Source organism: Mesoplodon bidens (assembly GCF_964165515.1).
Source record: "Mesoplodon bidens genome assembly, chromosome: 3".
Classification (NCBI taxonomy): Eukaryota; Metazoa; Chordata; class Mammalia; order Artiodactyla; family Ziphiidae; genus Mesoplodon; species Mesoplodon bidens.
Genome location: NC_138178.1, coordinates 33,978,961 through 33,996,490, shown reverse-complemented (window position 1 = coordinate 33,996,490; position 17,530 = coordinate 33,978,961). Strand labels below are relative to the sequence as shown.

Below are 17,530 nucleotides of genomic sequence, written 5' to 3'. Positions count from 1 at the left end.
CAGCGGTTCTCCCTTCCACCCTCCAGTCTCCCATTGATCCTCTCATCGACTGAACTCAGCTAGAAACCAGAGGGCCAGGGCACCCGGATGACGCCATCTGAAAGAGTCAGTGCCTGGGATGTAAGCAGGGCTGCTGCACGGGCATGCGACCTGTGAATTCACACAGAGCCCCAGACTTAGAAGGTATTCAGCTTGGTTTAATGCTCTGCTGTCGCCATTTTGAAATTCTTCATAATATTTGAACAGGAGTCCCACATTTTCATCTTACAATGATCCCCACAAATTGTGAAGCTGCTCCTGGGTGCAAAACAAGCCCCCCACCCCACCACACCAAAAAAGCAGACAATGGGAAAGGGAAAGAGGGAAATAGAGAAAAACCTGCATGGCAAATATTTTTTAAATTATCATCCAGTGTGGGCTATGATTGAAGAAATTGGTATTTGTATACATTATTAGAGTATTAGCTCTGGAAGTTTGGAAGCCCAGATAAAAATCTAAGGTATATTTACCTTTTGAAACTCCATTTCTAGGATATTATGCTAAAGGAAAAAAAGTGATGAAAAAGGGCAACCAGCAGTCCAAAAATAGGAAATGATTAATATAATGATGATCCATCCTACAACAGAATAACACGAGGCTTAGAGAGTTTAAGGGATGTGCCCAAGGTCACAGAGATAATTACTTCTGGAAGCAGGATCTAAATCCAAGTGCCTTGGCTGCCAAATGTGAGCTCCTAACCACACATCAGTCCACTGCCTTGTATATTTCACCTAAGAAAATCACTGTCAACTCAAACAAAGTTTCATGGACAACCTCAGCAACGTTAATTATGTTAGCAAAAAGCTGAGAATAACTTACCTATCTAATAATAGGGAGCAGGCTAACTAGATTAGGTACATAATGAAACACCATTTATCCACTAAAAATAGTGTTTACAAAAGAATTCCCAATGACGTGAGGTCAAGGGTGTGTGTGTGTGTGTGTGTGTGTGTGTGTGTGTGAGAGTGTGTGTGTGTTTTCTATAGGCATGTATAGGCATAGGAGGGAAATAATTGACAATGTTAACATAGATTGTCTCTAATTAGGATTTGGCACTGTTTTCATTTCTTCATGCTTTTCTGCATTCTTCACATTTTCCCGGCTTTGCATTAGCACCATTCTCTTTGCAACAACCAAGAATCACGACATCTTCCAGCCCCAGCTCCCATCCTATACCAGATGAGGTGACAGAGGCCCTGAGAGAGACAGTGGCCTCCCTAAGACCAAGGAGCATCTTGGATGACAGAGCAGGTGTAAAGCCCTCGTCTTTTATCTTCTGTGTCAGGTCTTCCCAACTTGGCACTTGAAGTCCATCTAGAAGAGAAGTTGACTAAACCGCAGAGAGCTCTGTCAGCAAGGGCAGAGGTGCTCTAGCTGGCCAGGACATTCACACGCAATGAAGGGTGCTCTCAGAGGGGTAAGCAGACCACCATCTTGGGCTAGTCCAGCTGGACAAGCAGAGACCCACCCTCCCCCAAATCTCCAACATCACTGATATTCTCGATATTCAGCCACATCTAAGCCCTGCTCCTGTAGATGGTTCAATGACACACTTACTGGTTGAGTTGCTGCGTGTCCTTTGGTGACAGGCTTTGGGAAACAGGAAGTTACTACTTTGTGCATCCAGTTTTCCAGACTTTTCTCGAGAGGAAGGTGTAGAAGCTTCCTGCAAAACAATTTCCATCTTTTATTCAGCAACTTAGTTAGAACAGAAAAACTGAGATTTCGACACTGACCGTGGAAGTACTTGTCAGATTGTCTGTCTCCTCCACTAAATTACAGGCTCTGTGAGAGCAGGGACTTAGAATTACTGTCATCCATTAACTCATAGATATATTAATTCCGTTAATAAAGAATATGAAAATATCATATCTTTATGTGACAAAGAATACAAATTATAATAAAGAATGGATAGAGATTGCATAAATGTTGAACTAATGCAATAAATGTTGAATGATTATGTCAGCTATTACATGTCAGGTTCTTTGTTAGGCATTAGGGATTTAGCTGTGAACAAGACAGAGAAGGGCACTGAGAAAAGGCCTTTTCATGACGGAAGGCCAACAGCAAACAAGCAAACAGATAAAGGTGAAAGATAATGACAGAGAATAATAAGTGCTACCAAGAAAAGAACCAGAGACTGACGCGAATGGGAGGCTGGGAGGAATGTGTTAGAGAAGATGATCAAGTAAGTTCCATCGTTCTGGCACATTATAGGCACTTAGAAACAGTCATTGGAAGAATATTATATAAAGAGATTTCTTAATATTGAACCATCCATGCATTCTTGAGTGGATTACAATTTTCTTATACTGCTGATTTCTCTCCGTGAAGATTTCATTTAGGACTTGAAAAATCAATATTCTTCAGTTAAATTTGGTTATCGTTCTGTTATTCTTTTTCTACCTTGCCATATTGATCCAATTTTCCCTGCTTCTTTTTTATACTAATAATTTGGGAACTCATTGTACTGAGTCTATAAGTAGTACGCATTAAACCACATACTTGAACTCATCTCTCTATCAGGGTCAGTGATGAAATAGAAAACATATGACCCTAAGATGAGAATCTGAAACAACTTTCACGCACCCTCTCCTCACCCTGGTATTTTAGAAACAGAGGACAGATGGACAGAAGGCTAGAGGTTAACGATGAGGATAATGGTATTAATTATTTTACTTCTCTTCCCAGAACTACTTTTTGTATCTTTTTTTATTGCATAACTTTATTAGTCACAATGATCTTGACTTAATTCTTGAGTTATGTTGGTTTTATTCCTCACAACCATAATCCTTAGGAGAGAGAGAGTGTGTGTATGTGTGTGTGTGTTCTCAGGAAAGCTGTGCAGATGGAAAGCTCTCTGAATATTTTCATGTCTGAGAATGTCTTCCTGTGGTCATCACACTTGAATGATTTGCTGAGTATAGAATTTAGGGGTATTGGTTATCCTATCTAGAAACGCTAGTTGGCTCAAATGCTACCTGGGATTTAGTGTTTTAGCATAGAGGTTTGCTAGGGGTACCTGCCACCCTTTTCTGACAGGTCTTTCTTGTTCAAAGCCAGGCTTGGCAGTGCCAGTTAATTTGGCAGTGCCCTCCCAAAGTGTGCCAAGTGCCTGCCGACTTCCAGCACCTGGTACATTTCCCAGAGTGGAAGGAGGGAGGATCTACCGCTGCCTCTCACTATGCACCAAGTAACCCATCCTCCCCTCCAGCCCCCAGCATTGTGAGCTGGTAGGTATTGGGGTTGCGGGGTCTGCTGGCCCCTGTCCCACTCATTCCCCAGGCCTTTCCCTCCCGTGTGGTCAACGGCAGGCTAACAAGCCCTTCCCTCAATCCAGTCTCACCTGCACTATGTCATGCAGAAAGTTCTCATGGGTTCCAGAATGTGGTTGGCCCCTTTCCGTGGCTTCCTGTTCTGACATGCTTTTCTCCCTATTGGTAGTTTTTTGTTTTTGTTTTTGTTTTTTTGATAGAAATTTCTAAGAGGTGGGGGAGTTAATAAAGTGTACTCTGTAACCGTCTGAAGCCAGAAGTCCACTCACAGCCTTTTTTTCTTTTTAAAACTGTATCCAGTTCTGACACAAGGGGATCCTGCAAGAAACCACATATCAATTCCCTTTTATTTCTTGTACACATCAACGTTAAAATCAGAGAACTCATCTTCCTAGACATTCATTTTCCTTTTCACCAGCAGATGGCGCTATATTAACCTGACCAAAATTATCTTCTCTAACCAGGGTAGCCCAGGAAATGTTTTAAAGGAGAGAACAGGGATTATATGGAAGGTGGTTTAGTTCAGTTGAATTCTTGAGACTCCATATTTCTAGGACTTAGCAAAATGACTGGTTCTTTGAATTAGCTGTTTCATACGATATGGTAGTCAAAAGATATTTCTTAGCTCCAATAGTTTCTCGAGGTCATGTCCTAATTCTAATATCAAGACGGCCCTCTGGCATTATTCCCACCTCTTCATGTTCTCCAGTGAGACTATGAAAGTAAATAATAACATGTTATTTCAGTAGCTCTTTTGGATTCGCTGATAAAACAGCCAGTATGTCTACTTGTTTGAAGTGAAGCCTTATTTACAAAGTACAATTGAAATGTATTTCCCCCCAAATATCTAGTAAGATGAAGATAAATAAGTAAATGAGGTAAACACAAAACATAGAATACTAAGTATCTTTCTTTTCTTTTTTTTTTTTCTTTTTTCTTTTTGCGGTATGTGGGCCTGTTGCGGCCACTGTTGCGGCCTCTCCTGTTGCAGAGCACAGGCTCCGGACGCGCAGGCTCAGTGGCCATGGCTTCCAGGCCCAGCCGCTCCGCGGCATGTGGGATCTTCCTGGATTGGGGCACGAACCTGTGTCCCCTGCATCGACAGGTGGACTCTCAACCACTGTGCCACCAGGGAAGCCCTATTCATTCTTTTTAATCATAAAACCCTGAGCATAATGTTTCTCCACGAGATATGCACAGTGGGATAGAGCAGATAAAGGGTCATGAGGCCAGCAGCATTAAGCCTCTTATGACCCTGGACTGGTCAGTTGATTGTTTGGTCTTGGTATCCTCTTTTGTAAGGTGAAGGGGTGGACTAAACAACTTCTATAACCACGTTCGGCTCCATACTTTTGAATGTAACTGATGATTATGTTTAAAGAGCAAAAGGGTTACTGTCCTCTCTGAAATGATCACATGTCAGAAGATCATTCACAAGGACAAAACATCCTCCTTTGGTTCCCTGGCCCCTCTCCGTCTGGCAAGGATGTCCTGGGTGGAGTGGTTTCTCAACAAAGGAGTCTCTGTAGGAGCCCCTACGAACATTTGCACAGAACAGCTCCCCCACCAGTCCACAGAACAGAACTCTTCTGTTCTTGCTCCCAAGGTGGGGCTGCTCTTGAGGCCAAGGATTTGTCACTGAGGTCAGAGGCTGGCAAAGTCATTTCCAGACACATTTCCCCTTGTTCTCCTCAGAGACTGCAACCCAGAGCAGCAGTTCTGTGGGTGGTGTACCCCATCATTACCTGGGTGGGAGTCTCTACATGTATCAGTCCCACTGGTGCCTGAGTGGGGAATGAGGTAGACTGTCCAGAGAGCCCTCCCAAAGTAAGGACCAGTCACATAACTGCTAGGACTTAACAGCCAACTCCAAGAAATGGAAAAAACCCATGATCTGCATGTAACCAAGGAATAAACCTGGAATGAAGACGCAGAATTCTGGGGCATTTTTTTCTACAAGCAACATTATTCTGGAGTCTAAACTGTTCCCCAAAGGTTACAAGGCTCTATTACTCTGTTAGAAGGGTTCATTTTGTATACAGACCCTTAACATTGCTGACACAGCTTGATGCTTCTGCAGCTTGGTGACTGCATTCCTCTTACATACAAGCCTTTCCATTTTCTCTTTGAAGTGAGATGCTATAGCTGCTCCAGTCTAAGGGAGCCACAAAATGGAATCCAACTGCCCTCCTGATCAAGGCTTGTTTCCTGTGGTTGGGTTGACCATGCAGCAGCAGACTTGATCTTTAAGTCATAAGGATAAATAACTGGCCCCAGCAGATTGGTTCTGGGATGGTCACATGGTCATGTGGGATGCTGAGGCCACATACCTCCTGATATGGAGAGGAAGGGTGGAAACCAGAAACCTAGGAGTCCTCCAAAAGTCCTGCTTCTCCTCCCGTGGTCCCTACATGACCACAGCCACAAAGTCCTTGTAATTTTACCTTCTCAAAATTCCCCAACACATCCATTCTTGCTGGCTATGTTCTAGTTCATAGTATACCTTTTAGATTAGGCTATTACAATGGCCTATGGGATCTAAGAAAAGTATTTTAAAGAATATTTTTAACAAATGGTCTGGGACAACTGGATATCCACATGTAAAAGAATGAAGTTGGACCCCTTCCTCACACCATACACAAAAATTAATTCAAAATAAATCATAGACCTACAAGTAAGAGCTACAACTATGAAGCTCTTAGAAAAAAAAATAGGACTAAATATTCATGAACTTGGGTTAGAGAAAGACTTGGTAACTATGACACCAAATCATGAGTGACAAAAGAAAATACAGATAAATGGACTTCTTCAAAATTAAAACCTTTTGTGTTCTAAAGGACACCATCAAGACAGTGAAAAGACAGCCCACAGAATTGAAGAAAATATTTTCAACTCATATATCTGATAAGGGACTTGTATCAAGAATACATAAAGAGGGACTTCCCTGGTGGCTCAGTGGTTAAGACTCCATGCTCCCAATTCAGGGGACATGGGTTCGATCCCTGGTCAGGGAACTAGTTCCCATATGCATGCCGCAACTAAGAGTTCACATGCCACAAGTAAGGAGCCGGCGCAACCAAATAAATAAATAAAATGTAACCAAATAAATAAATTAAATATTTTTTAAAAGAATATATAAAGAACTTTTACAATTCAATTATAGAAAGGCAAATAATCCAATTTTTAAAATGGACAAAGGATCTGATTAGATATCTTCCCAAAGAAGATACACAAGAAGCCAAGAGGCACATGAAAACAGATTCAACATCATTAGCCATCAAGGACATGCAAATCAAAACCACAATGAGATACCACTTTACACCAACTAGGATGGCTATCATCACACCCACTTAACATCCACTAATATATGGAGGATTTAGAAAAAATAGAACCCTCATACATTGCTGGTAGAAATAAAAAATGATGCAGATGCTTTGGAAACAGCTTGACAGTTCTTCTAAAAGTTAAATATACAGTTACCAGATGATCCAGCAATCCCTTTCTTAGGTATATACTCAAGAGAAGAAAATACACATCCACACAAAAACTTGTGCACAAATGCTCAAAGCAGCATTATACATTATAGCCCCAAAGCAGAAACAACCCAAGTGTCCATCTGCTGATGGACAGGTGAATAAAATATGGTATATCTATACAATGGAATATGATTTGGCAATAAAAAGGAATGAAGTACTAATATATGATATAACATAATGACCCCTGAAAACATTACTCAAGTGAAAAAAGGCAGTGACAAAAGACTATACACTGTATGATTCCATTTATAGTAAATGTCCAGAATAGGCAAACCTATAGAGAGAGAAAGTAGATTAGTAGATGATTAAGGATGGAGCAATAGTGTGGTGGGGAGGGGTTAATGAGGAATGACTGCTAATGGGTATTAGATTGCTTCTGTGGGTAATGAAAACGTTCTAAAATCAGATAGTGGTGAAGGTTGCACCACTCTGTAAATACACTAAAAACCACTCAATAGTATACTTTAAATAAGTGAATTGTACGGTGTGTGAGTTATATCTCAATAAAACCACTTAAAATGGAATATTTATCCATTCATTCATTGATTCACAATTTCCCTGCCCCCAGTCTTTTCTCGCTTCAACCCCTCTACACTCTGCTGACAGCATGATTTTACAAAAATGCAGATGGTATGCATGAAACTTCCTAATTAAATCTATGATGTATTCAAGATCAAATCCAAACTCCCTGGCATGTCATTGAAGGTCCTTCCTTCTCTAACACTACCAAAAAAATAAATAAATAAAATAACTCAATCAAAAAATAGGAAGAGGGCTTCCCTGGTGGTGCAGTGGTTGAGAGTCCGCCTGCCGATGCAGGGGACACGGGTTCGTGCCCCGGTCCGGGATGATCCCACATGCCGCGGAGTGGCTGGGCCTGTGAGCCATGGCCGCTGAGCCTGCACATCTGGAGCCTGTGCTCCGCAACGGGAGAGGCCACAACAGTGAGAGGCCCACATACCGCAAAAAAAAAAAAAAAAAAAAAAAAATGGGAAGAAGATCTAAATAGACATTTCTCCAAAGAAGACATACAGATGGCCAAAACGCACATGAAAGGATGCTCAACATCACTAATTATTAGAGAAATGCAAATCAAAACCACAATGAGGTATCACCTCATGTCAGTCAGAATGACTATCATCAAAAAATCTACAAAAAGTAAGTGCTGGAGAGGGGGTGTGTAGAAAAGGGAACCCTCCTACACTGTTGGTGGCAATGTAAATTGGTACAGCCACTATGGAGAACACTATGGAGGTTCCTTAAAAAACTAAAAATAGAACTACCATATGAACCAGCAATCCCACTCCTGGGCATATACCCAGAGAAAACCATAATTCAACGAGCCCGCGAGGGGGGTTGGCGCGCGCTAAACGGGAGAAGCACTGGTTTGAGAAAAGCATGGGTCGCAAGTACACATTGGGACCCTGCCATTAATGGAGGGGAAAAGCGGGGAGACGCCAGCAGATTCCATCCTGTAAGCTGGTAGGAAGCCTGAAGGCTTGATGGGATTCCAGTGTGATAGGAGGCAAGGACATGCTTCAGGACCCCGGAGGAAGATGGCGGAAGAGTAAGACGCGGAGATCACCTTCCTCCCCACAGATACATCAGAAATTCATCTACACGTGGAACAACTCCTACAGAACACCTACTGAACGCTGACAGAAGACCTCAGACCCCCCAAAAGGCAAGAAGCTCCCCACATACCTGGGTAGGGCAAAAGAAAAAAAGAATAAACAGAGACAATAGGATAGGGACGGGACCTGCACCAGTGGGAGGGAGCCGTGAAGGGGGGAAGGTTTCTACACACTACAAGCCCCTTCGCGGGCGGAGACTGCAGGTGGCGGAGGGGGAAAGCTTCGGAGTAGCGGAGGAGAGCACAGCAACAGGGGTGCGGAGGGCAAAGCGGAGAGATTCTGGCACAGAGGACCGGTGCCCTCAGGCACACACCAGCCCGAGAGGCTTGTCTGCTCGGCCGCCGTGGCGGGCGGGGCTGGGAGCTGAGGCTCGGGTATCGGCTTTCAGTCGGAGCGCAGGGAGAGGACTGGGGCTGGCGGCAGGAAGAGAGCCTGAAGGGGTTAGTGCACCACGGCTAGCCCGGAGGGAGTCCGGGGAAAGGGTCTGGAGCTGCTGAAGAGGCAAGAGACTTTTTTCCCTTTTGTTTCCTGGTGCGCGAGGAGAGGGCATTAAGAGGGCTGCTTGGGGAAGCGCCGGAGACAGGCACGAGCCGCGGGTAAGGCACGGACCTCGGAGACGGGCGTGGGCCGCCGCCGCCGCCGCCGCCGCCCGCCGCCGCGGCCCGCCGCCCGCCGCCGCGGCCCGCCGCCGCCGCCGCCACCGCCGCCCGCCGCGGCCCGCCGCCGCGGCCGCCGCCGCGGCCCGCCGCCGCCGCCACTGCCGCCGCCGCCGCGGGGCCTGTGTGCGAGCGCGGGTCACTGTCCGCCCCGCCTTCCGGGGGGCCTGTGCACCCCGCCACTGCCGGGGTCCCCGAGACCCGGGGACGGCTTTCCCGGGAAAGCGCACGGAGCGCCACGGGCTGCTGCAACGTCACGCCGGCCTCTGCCGCCGCAGGCCCGCCCCACACTGCGCGCCCCTCCCTCCCCTCTGCCTGAGTGAGCCAGAGCCCCCGAATCAGCGGCTCCTTTAAACCCGTCCTGTCTGAGCGAAGAACGGACGCCCTCCGGCGACCTACGCGCAGAGGCGGGGCCAGGTCCAAGGCTGAGACCCGGGAGCTGTGAGAGCAGAGGCAGGGAAATCTCTCTGTGCAGCCTCGGAGGCAGCGGATTAAAGCTCCACGGTCCATTTGATGTGCCCTGCGTCTGTGGAGTGCATGAATGGACAGTGAATCATCCCAAATTGAGGAAGTGGACTTTGAGGACAAGATTTAAGACTTTCCCCCCTTTTCCTCTTTTTACAACGAATTATTCCAAATTAAGGAGGTGGACTTAGAGAGCAAGATTTCAGACTTCTCGCCCTTTTCCTCTTTTTACAACGAATTATCCCAAATTGAGGAGGTGGACTTGGAGAGCAAGATTTTTGATTTTTCCCCCTGCTCTCTTTTTGTGAATGTGTATGTGTAATCTTCTGTGTAAGATTCTCTCTGTATAGCTTTGCTTCCACCATATGTCTCAGGGTTCTATCGGTCCGTTTTTTTTTTTTTTTCAATAATTACTTTCTAATTTTAATAACGCTACTATATTTCATACTTTATTCTATTTTACTTTACCTGCTCTTTCTTTTTTTCCTACTCTCCCTTCCTCCCTCCCTCCCTCCGCTCCTCCTTTCCTTCTTTCTTTTTCTTTCCTCCCTCCCACCCTTCTTCTTTCCACTTTCTTTTTCTTTCCTTCCTCCCTCCCTCCTGTCTTTCTTCCTTTCCTTCCTCCCTCCCTCCCTCCTTTCTTTCCTTCTTTCTTTCCATCCTTCCTCCCTCCCTCCCTCCTTTCTTTCTTCCTTCCTTCCTTCCTTCCTTTCTTCCCTTCTTCCTTTCTTTCCCTCTCTCTTTCTTTCTTCTACTAATTCTTTCTTTCTACTTTTTCTCCCTGTTACTCTGAGCCGGGTGGATGAAAGGCTCTTGGTGCTGCAGCCAGGAGCCAGTGCTGTGCCTCTGAAGTGGGAGAGCCAACTTCAGGACACGGGTCCACAAGAGACCTCCCAGCTCCACATAATATCAAGCAGCGAAAATCTCCCAGAGATCTCCATCCCAACACCAGCACCCAGCTTCAGTCAACGACCAGCAAGCTACAGTGCAGGTCACCCTATGCCAAGCAACTAGCAAGGCAGGAACACAACCCCACCCATTAGCAGAGAGGCTACCTAAAAACATAATAAGGCCATAGGCACCCCAAAACACACCACCAGACGTGGACCTGTCCACCAGAAAGACAAGATCGAGCCTCAACCACCAGAGCACAGGAATTAGTCCCCCCCACCAGGAAGCCTACACAACCTACTGAAACAACCTTAGCCACTGGGGTCAGACACCAAAAACAACGGGAACTACGAATCTGCAGCCGGCAAAAAGGAGACCCCAAACACAGTAACATAAGCAAAATGAGAAGGCAGAAAAACACACAGCAGGTGAAGGAGCAAGATAAACACCTACCAGACCTAACAAATGAAGAGGTAATAGGCAGTCTACCTGAAAAAGAATTCAGAATAATGATAGTAAAGCTGATCCAAGATTCTATTTCCATGATCCATAATCTTGGAAATAGAATAGACAACATGCAAGAAACAGTTAACAAGGACCTAGAAGAACTAAAGATGAATCAAGCATCGATTAAAAACACAATAAATGAAATGAAAAATACTCTAGATGGGATCAATAGCAGAATAACTGAGGCAGAAGAACGGATAAGTGAGGTGGAAGATAAAATAGTGGAAATAACTGATGCAGAGCAAAATAAAGAAAAAAGAATGAAAAGAACAGAGGAGAGTCTCAGAGATCTCTGGGACAACATTAAACGCACCAACATTCGAATTATAGGGGTTCCAGAAGAAGAAGAGAAAAAGAAAGGGACTGAGAAAATATTTGAAGAGATTATAGTTGAAAACTTCCCTAATTTGGGAAAGGAAATAGTTAATCAAGTCCAGGAGGCACAGAGAGTCCCATACAGAATAAATCCAAGGAGAAATACACCAAGACACATATTAATCAAACTGTCAAAAATTAAACACAAAGAAATCATATTAAAAGCAGCAAGGGAAAAACAACAAATAACACACAAGGGAATCCCCATCAGGTTAACAGCTGATCTCTCAGCAGAAACTCTACAAGCCAGAAGGGAGTGGCAGGACATAATTAAAGTGATGAAGGAGAGAAACCTGCAACCAAGATTACTCTACCCAGCAAGGATCTCATTCAGATTTGATGGAGAAATTAAAACCTTTACAGACAAGCAAAAGCTGAGAGAGTTCAGCACCACCAAACCAGCTTTACAACAAATGCTAAAGGAACTTCTCTAGGCAAGAAACACAACAGAAGGAATATACCTACAATAACGAACCCAAAGCAATTAAGGAAATGGGAATAGGAACATACATATCAATAATTACCTTAAATGTAAATGGACTAAATGCTCCCACCAAAAGACACAGATTGGCTGAATGGATACAAAAACAAGACCCATATATATGCTGTCTACGAGAGACCCACTTCAGACCTAGAGACACATACAGATTGAAAGTAAGGGGATGGAAAAAGATATTCCATGCAAATGGAAATCAAAAGAAAGCTGGAGTAGCAATTCTTATATCAGACAAAATAGACTTTAAAATAAAGACTATTAGAAGAGACAAGGAAGGACACTACATAACGATAAAGGGATCGATCCAAGAAGAAGATATAACAATTGTAAATATTTATGCACCCAACATAGGAGCACCTCAATACATAAGGCAAATACTAACAGCCATAAAAGGGGAAATCGACAGTAACACAATCATAGTAGGGGACTTTAACACCCCACTTTCACCAATGGACAGATCATCCAAAATGAAAATAAATAAGGAAACACAAGCTTTAAATGATACATTAAACGAGATGGACTTAGTTGATATTTATAGGACATTCCATCCAAAAACAACAGAATACACATTTTTCTCAAGTGCTCATGGAACATTCTCCAGGATAGATCATATCTTGGGTCACAAATCAAGCCTCGGTAATTTTAAGAAAATTGAAATTGTATCAAGTATCTTCTCCGACCACAATGCTATGAGACTAGACATCAATTACAGGAAAAGATGTGTAAAAAATACAAACACATGGAGGCTAAACAATACACTACTCAATAACGAAGTGATCACTGAAGAAATCAAAGAGGAAATTAAAAAATACCTAGAAACAAATGACAATGGAGACACGACGACCCAAAACCTATGGGACGCAGCAAAAGCAGTTCTAAGGGGGAAGTTTATAGCAATACAATCCCACCTTAAGAAACAGGAAGCATTTCGAGTAAACAACCTGACCCTGCACCTAAAGCAATTAGAGAAAGAAGAACAAAAATACCCCAAAGCTAGCAGAAGGAAAGAAATCATAAAGATCAGATCAGAAATAAATGAAAAAGAAATGAAGGAAACGATAGCAAAGATCAACCAAACTAAAAGCTGGTTCTTTGAGAAGATAAACAAAATTGACAAACCATTAGCCAGACTCATCAAGAAAAAAAGGGAGAAGACTCAAATCAATAGAATTAGAAATGAAAAAGGAGAAGTAACAACTGACACTGCAGAAATACAAAAGATTATGAGAGATTACTATAAGCAACTCTATTCCAATAAAATGGACAACCTGGAAGAAATGGACACATTCTTAGAAATGCACAACCTGCCAAGACTGACTCAGGAAGAAATAGAAAATATGAATAGACCAATCACAAGCACTGAAATTGAAACTGTGATTAAAAATCTTCCATCAAACAAAAGCCCAGGACCAGATGGCTTCACAGGTGAATTCTATCAAACATTTAGAGAAGAGCTAACACCTATCCTTCTCAAACTCTTCCAAAATATAGCAGAGGGAGGAACACTCCCAAACTCATTCTACGAGGCCGACATCACCTTGATACCAAAACCAGGCAAGGATGTCACAAAGAAAGAAAACTACAGGCCAATATCACTGATGAACATAGATGCAAAAATCCTCAACAAAATACTAGCAAACAGAATCCAACAGCACATTAAAAGGATCATACACCATGATCAAGTGGGGTTTATCCCAGGAATGCAAGGATTCTTCAATATACGCAAATCAATCAATGTAATACACCATATTAACAAGTTGAAGGAGAAAAACCATATGATCATCTCAATAGATGCAGAGAAAGCTTTCGACAAAATTCAACACCCATTTATGATAAAAACCCTGCAGAAAGTAGGTATAGAGGGATCTTTCCTCAACATAATAAAGGCCATATATGACAAACCCACAGCCAACATTGTCCTCAATGGTGAAAAACTGAAACCATTTCCACTAAGATCAGGAACAAGACAAGGCTGCCCACTCTCACCACTCTTATTCAACATAGTTTTGGAAGTTTTAGCCACAGCAATCAGAGAAGAAAAGGAAATAAAAGGAATCCAAATTGGAAAAGAAGAATTAAAGCTGTCACTGTTTGCAGATGACATGATACTATACATAGAGAATCCTAAAGATGCTACCGAAAAACTACTAGAGCTAATCAATGAATTTGGTAAAGTAGCAGGATATAAAATTAATGTACAGAAATCTCTGGCATTCCTGTACACTAATGATGAAAAATCTGAAAATGAAATCAAGAAAACACTCCCATTTACCATCGCAACAAAAAGAATAAAATATCTAGGAATAAACCTACCTAAGGAGACAAAAGACCTGTATGCAGAAAACTATAAGACACTGATGAAAGAAATTAAAGATGATACAAATAGATGGAGAGATATACCATGCTCCTGGATTGGAAGAATCAATATTGTGAAAATGACTCTACTACCGAAAGCAATCTACAGATTCAATGCAATCCCTATCAAACTACCAATGGCATTTTTCACAGAACTAGAACAAAAAATTTCAAAATTTGTTTGGAAAAACAAAAGGCCCCGAATAGCTAAAGCAATCTTGAGAACGAAAAACGGAGCTGGAGGAATCAGGCTCCCTGACTTCAGACTATACTACAAAGCTACAGTAATTAAGACAGTCTGGTACTGGCATAAAAACAGAAAGATAGATCAGTGGATCAGGATAGAAAGCTCAGAGATAAACCCACGCACATATGGCCAACTTATCTTTGATAAAGGAGGCAGGAATGTACAGTGGAGAAAGGACAGCCTCTTCAATAAGTGGTGCTGGGAAAACTGGACAGGGACATGTAAAAGTTTGAGATTAGATCATTCCCTAGCACCATACACAAAAATAAGCTCAAAATGGATTAAAGACTTAAATGTAAGGCCAGAAACTATCAAACTCTTAGAGGAAAACATAGGTAGAACACTCTATGACATAAATCACAGCAAGATCCTTTTGGACCCACCTCCTAGAGAAATGGAAATAAAAACAAAGATAAACAAATGGGACCTAATGAAACTTCAAAGCTTTTGCACAGCAAAGGAAACCATAAAGAAGACCAAAAGACAACCCTCAGAATGGGAGAAAATATTTGCAAATGAAGCAACTGACAAAGGATTAATCTCCAAAATTTATAAACAGCTCATGCAGCTCAATAGCAAAAAAACAGACAACCCAATCCAAAAATGGGCAGAAGACTTAAATAGGCATTTCTCCAAAGAAGATATACAGACTGCCAACAAACACATGAAAGAATGCTCAACATCATTAATCATTAGAGAAATGCAAATCAAAACTACAATGAGATATCATCTCACACCAGTCAGAATGGCCATCATCAAGGAATCTAGAAACAATAAATGCTGGAGAGGGTGTGGAGAAAAGGGAACACTCTTGCACTGCTGGTGGGAATGTGAATTGGTACAGCCACTATGGAGAACGGTATGGAGGTTCCTTAAAAAACTACAAATAGAACTACCATATGACCCAGCAATCCCACTACTGGGCATATACCCTGAGAAAACCATAATTCCAAAAGAGACATGTACCAAAATGTTCATTGCAGCTCTATTCACAATAGCCCGGAGCTGGAAACAACCTAAGTGTCCATCATCGGATGAATGGATAAAGAAGATGTGGCACATATATACAATGGAATATTACTCAGCCATAAAAAGAAACGAAACTGAGCTATTTGTAATGAGGTGGATAGACCTAGAGTCTGTCATACAGAGTGAAGTTAGTCAGAAAGAGAAAGACAAATACCGTATGCTAACACATATATACGGAATTAAAAAAAAAATGTCATGAAGAACCTAGGGGCAAAACGAGAATAAAGACACAGACCTACTTGAGAATGGACTTGAGGATATGGGGAGGGGGAAGGGTAAGCTGTGACAAAGCGAAAGAGAGGCATGGACATATATACACTACCAAACGTAAGGTAGATAGATAGTGGGAAGCAGCCGCAGAGCACAGGGAGATCAGCTCGGTGCTTTGTGACCGCCTGGAGGGGTGGGATGGGGAGGGTGGGAGGGAGGGAGATGCATGAGGGAAGGGATGTGGGAACAGATGTATATGTATGACTGATTCACTTTGTTATAAAGCAGAAACTAATTAAAAAAATAAATAAATAAACTTAAAAAAAAAAAAAAGAAGATACATGCACCCCAATATTCATTGCAGCACTACTTACAATAGCTAGGACATGGAAGAAACCTAAATATATATCAACAGAGGAATGGATAAAGAAGATGTGGTACATATATACAATGGAATATTACTCAGCCATAAAAAAGAGCAAAATAATGCCATTTGCAGCAACATGGATGGACCTAGAGATTGTCATACTGAGTGAAGTAAGTCAGACACAGAAAGACAAATATCATATGATATTGCTTATATGTGGAATCTAAAAAAAGGGTACAAATGAACTTATTTACAAAACAGAAGTAGAGTCACAGATGTAGAAAACAAACTTATGGTTATCAGGGGATAAAGGAAGGGGAAAGGATAAATTGGGAGATTGGAACTGACATATACACACTACTATATATAAAATAGATAACTAATAATAACCTGCTGTAGAGCACAGGGAACTCTACTCAATACTCTGTAATGGCCTACAAGGGAAAAGAATCTAAAAGAAAAAAAAAAGAGAGCAGATTTATGTATATGTATAGCAGATTCACTTTGCTGTATACTTGAAACTAACACAACATTGCAAAGCAACTATACTCTAAGAAAAAAAAAAAAAACTACTCAAACTGACTCAAGCCTCCATTGAGCCCAGTTAGTTACACATCCTATCAGTAGACCCTATGTGTCCTGTCCTATCTGTATAGTTACCCACGCTGGCTCCCCTTCATTCTTCAAGAATCAATTTAGATGTCACTACCTTTGTAGTGATGTTTCCATGCAAAATAGCTGCCCCCTCAAAAAATCATGGGCTCTCTTTGCCAATAACAGCCAAGGATGGACTCCCTCATGCAAAAGCACCTGAATCACAACTAACTGCTGAACAATCATCGACAGAAGACACTGGAACTCACCAAAAAAGATACCCCACATCCAAAGACAAGGGAGAAGCCTCAGTGAGACAGTAGGAGGGGCGCAATCCCAATAAAATCAAATCCCATAACTGCTGGGTGAGTGACTCACAAACTGGAGAACACTTACATGACAGAAGTCCACCCACTGGAGTGAAGGTTCTGAGTCCCACCTCAGGCTTCCCAATCTGGGGGTCCGGCAAGGGGAGGAGGAATTCCTAGAGAATCAGACTTTGAAGTCTACTGGGATTTGATTGCGGGACTTTGACAGAACTGGGGGAAACAGAGACTCCACTCTTGGAGGGCACACACAAAGTAGTGTGCACATCAGGACCCAGGGGGAAGGAGCAGTGACCCCATAGGAGACTAAACCGGACCTACCTGCTGGTGTTGGAGGGTCTCCTGTGGAGGCACAGGGTGGCTGTGGCTCACCACAGGGACAGGGATACTGGCGGCAGAGGATCTGGGAAGTGCTCCTTGGCATCAGCCCTCCTGGAGTCTGCTACTAACCCCACCAAAGAGCCTGTGGCCTCCAGTGCTGGATTGCCTCGGGCCAAACAACCAACAGGGGGGGAACCCAGCCCCACC

General features: G+C 42.8%; 1 protein-coding gene across 1 annotated transcript in view; it reads right to left on the bottom strand.

The window, feature by feature from the left end:
• IL16 (interleukin 16) overlaps positions 1–17,530 on the bottom strand; it is a 113,912-nt gene that overhangs the window by 43,686 nt on the left and 52,696 nt on the right. The window contains exon 3 of the mRNA XM_081230119.1: positions 1,597–1,705. Within this exon, the coding sequence (XP_081086245.1) occupies positions 1,597–1,705 (109 nt within the window). The remainder of the gene's footprint in view (positions 1–1,596; positions 1,706–17,530) is intronic.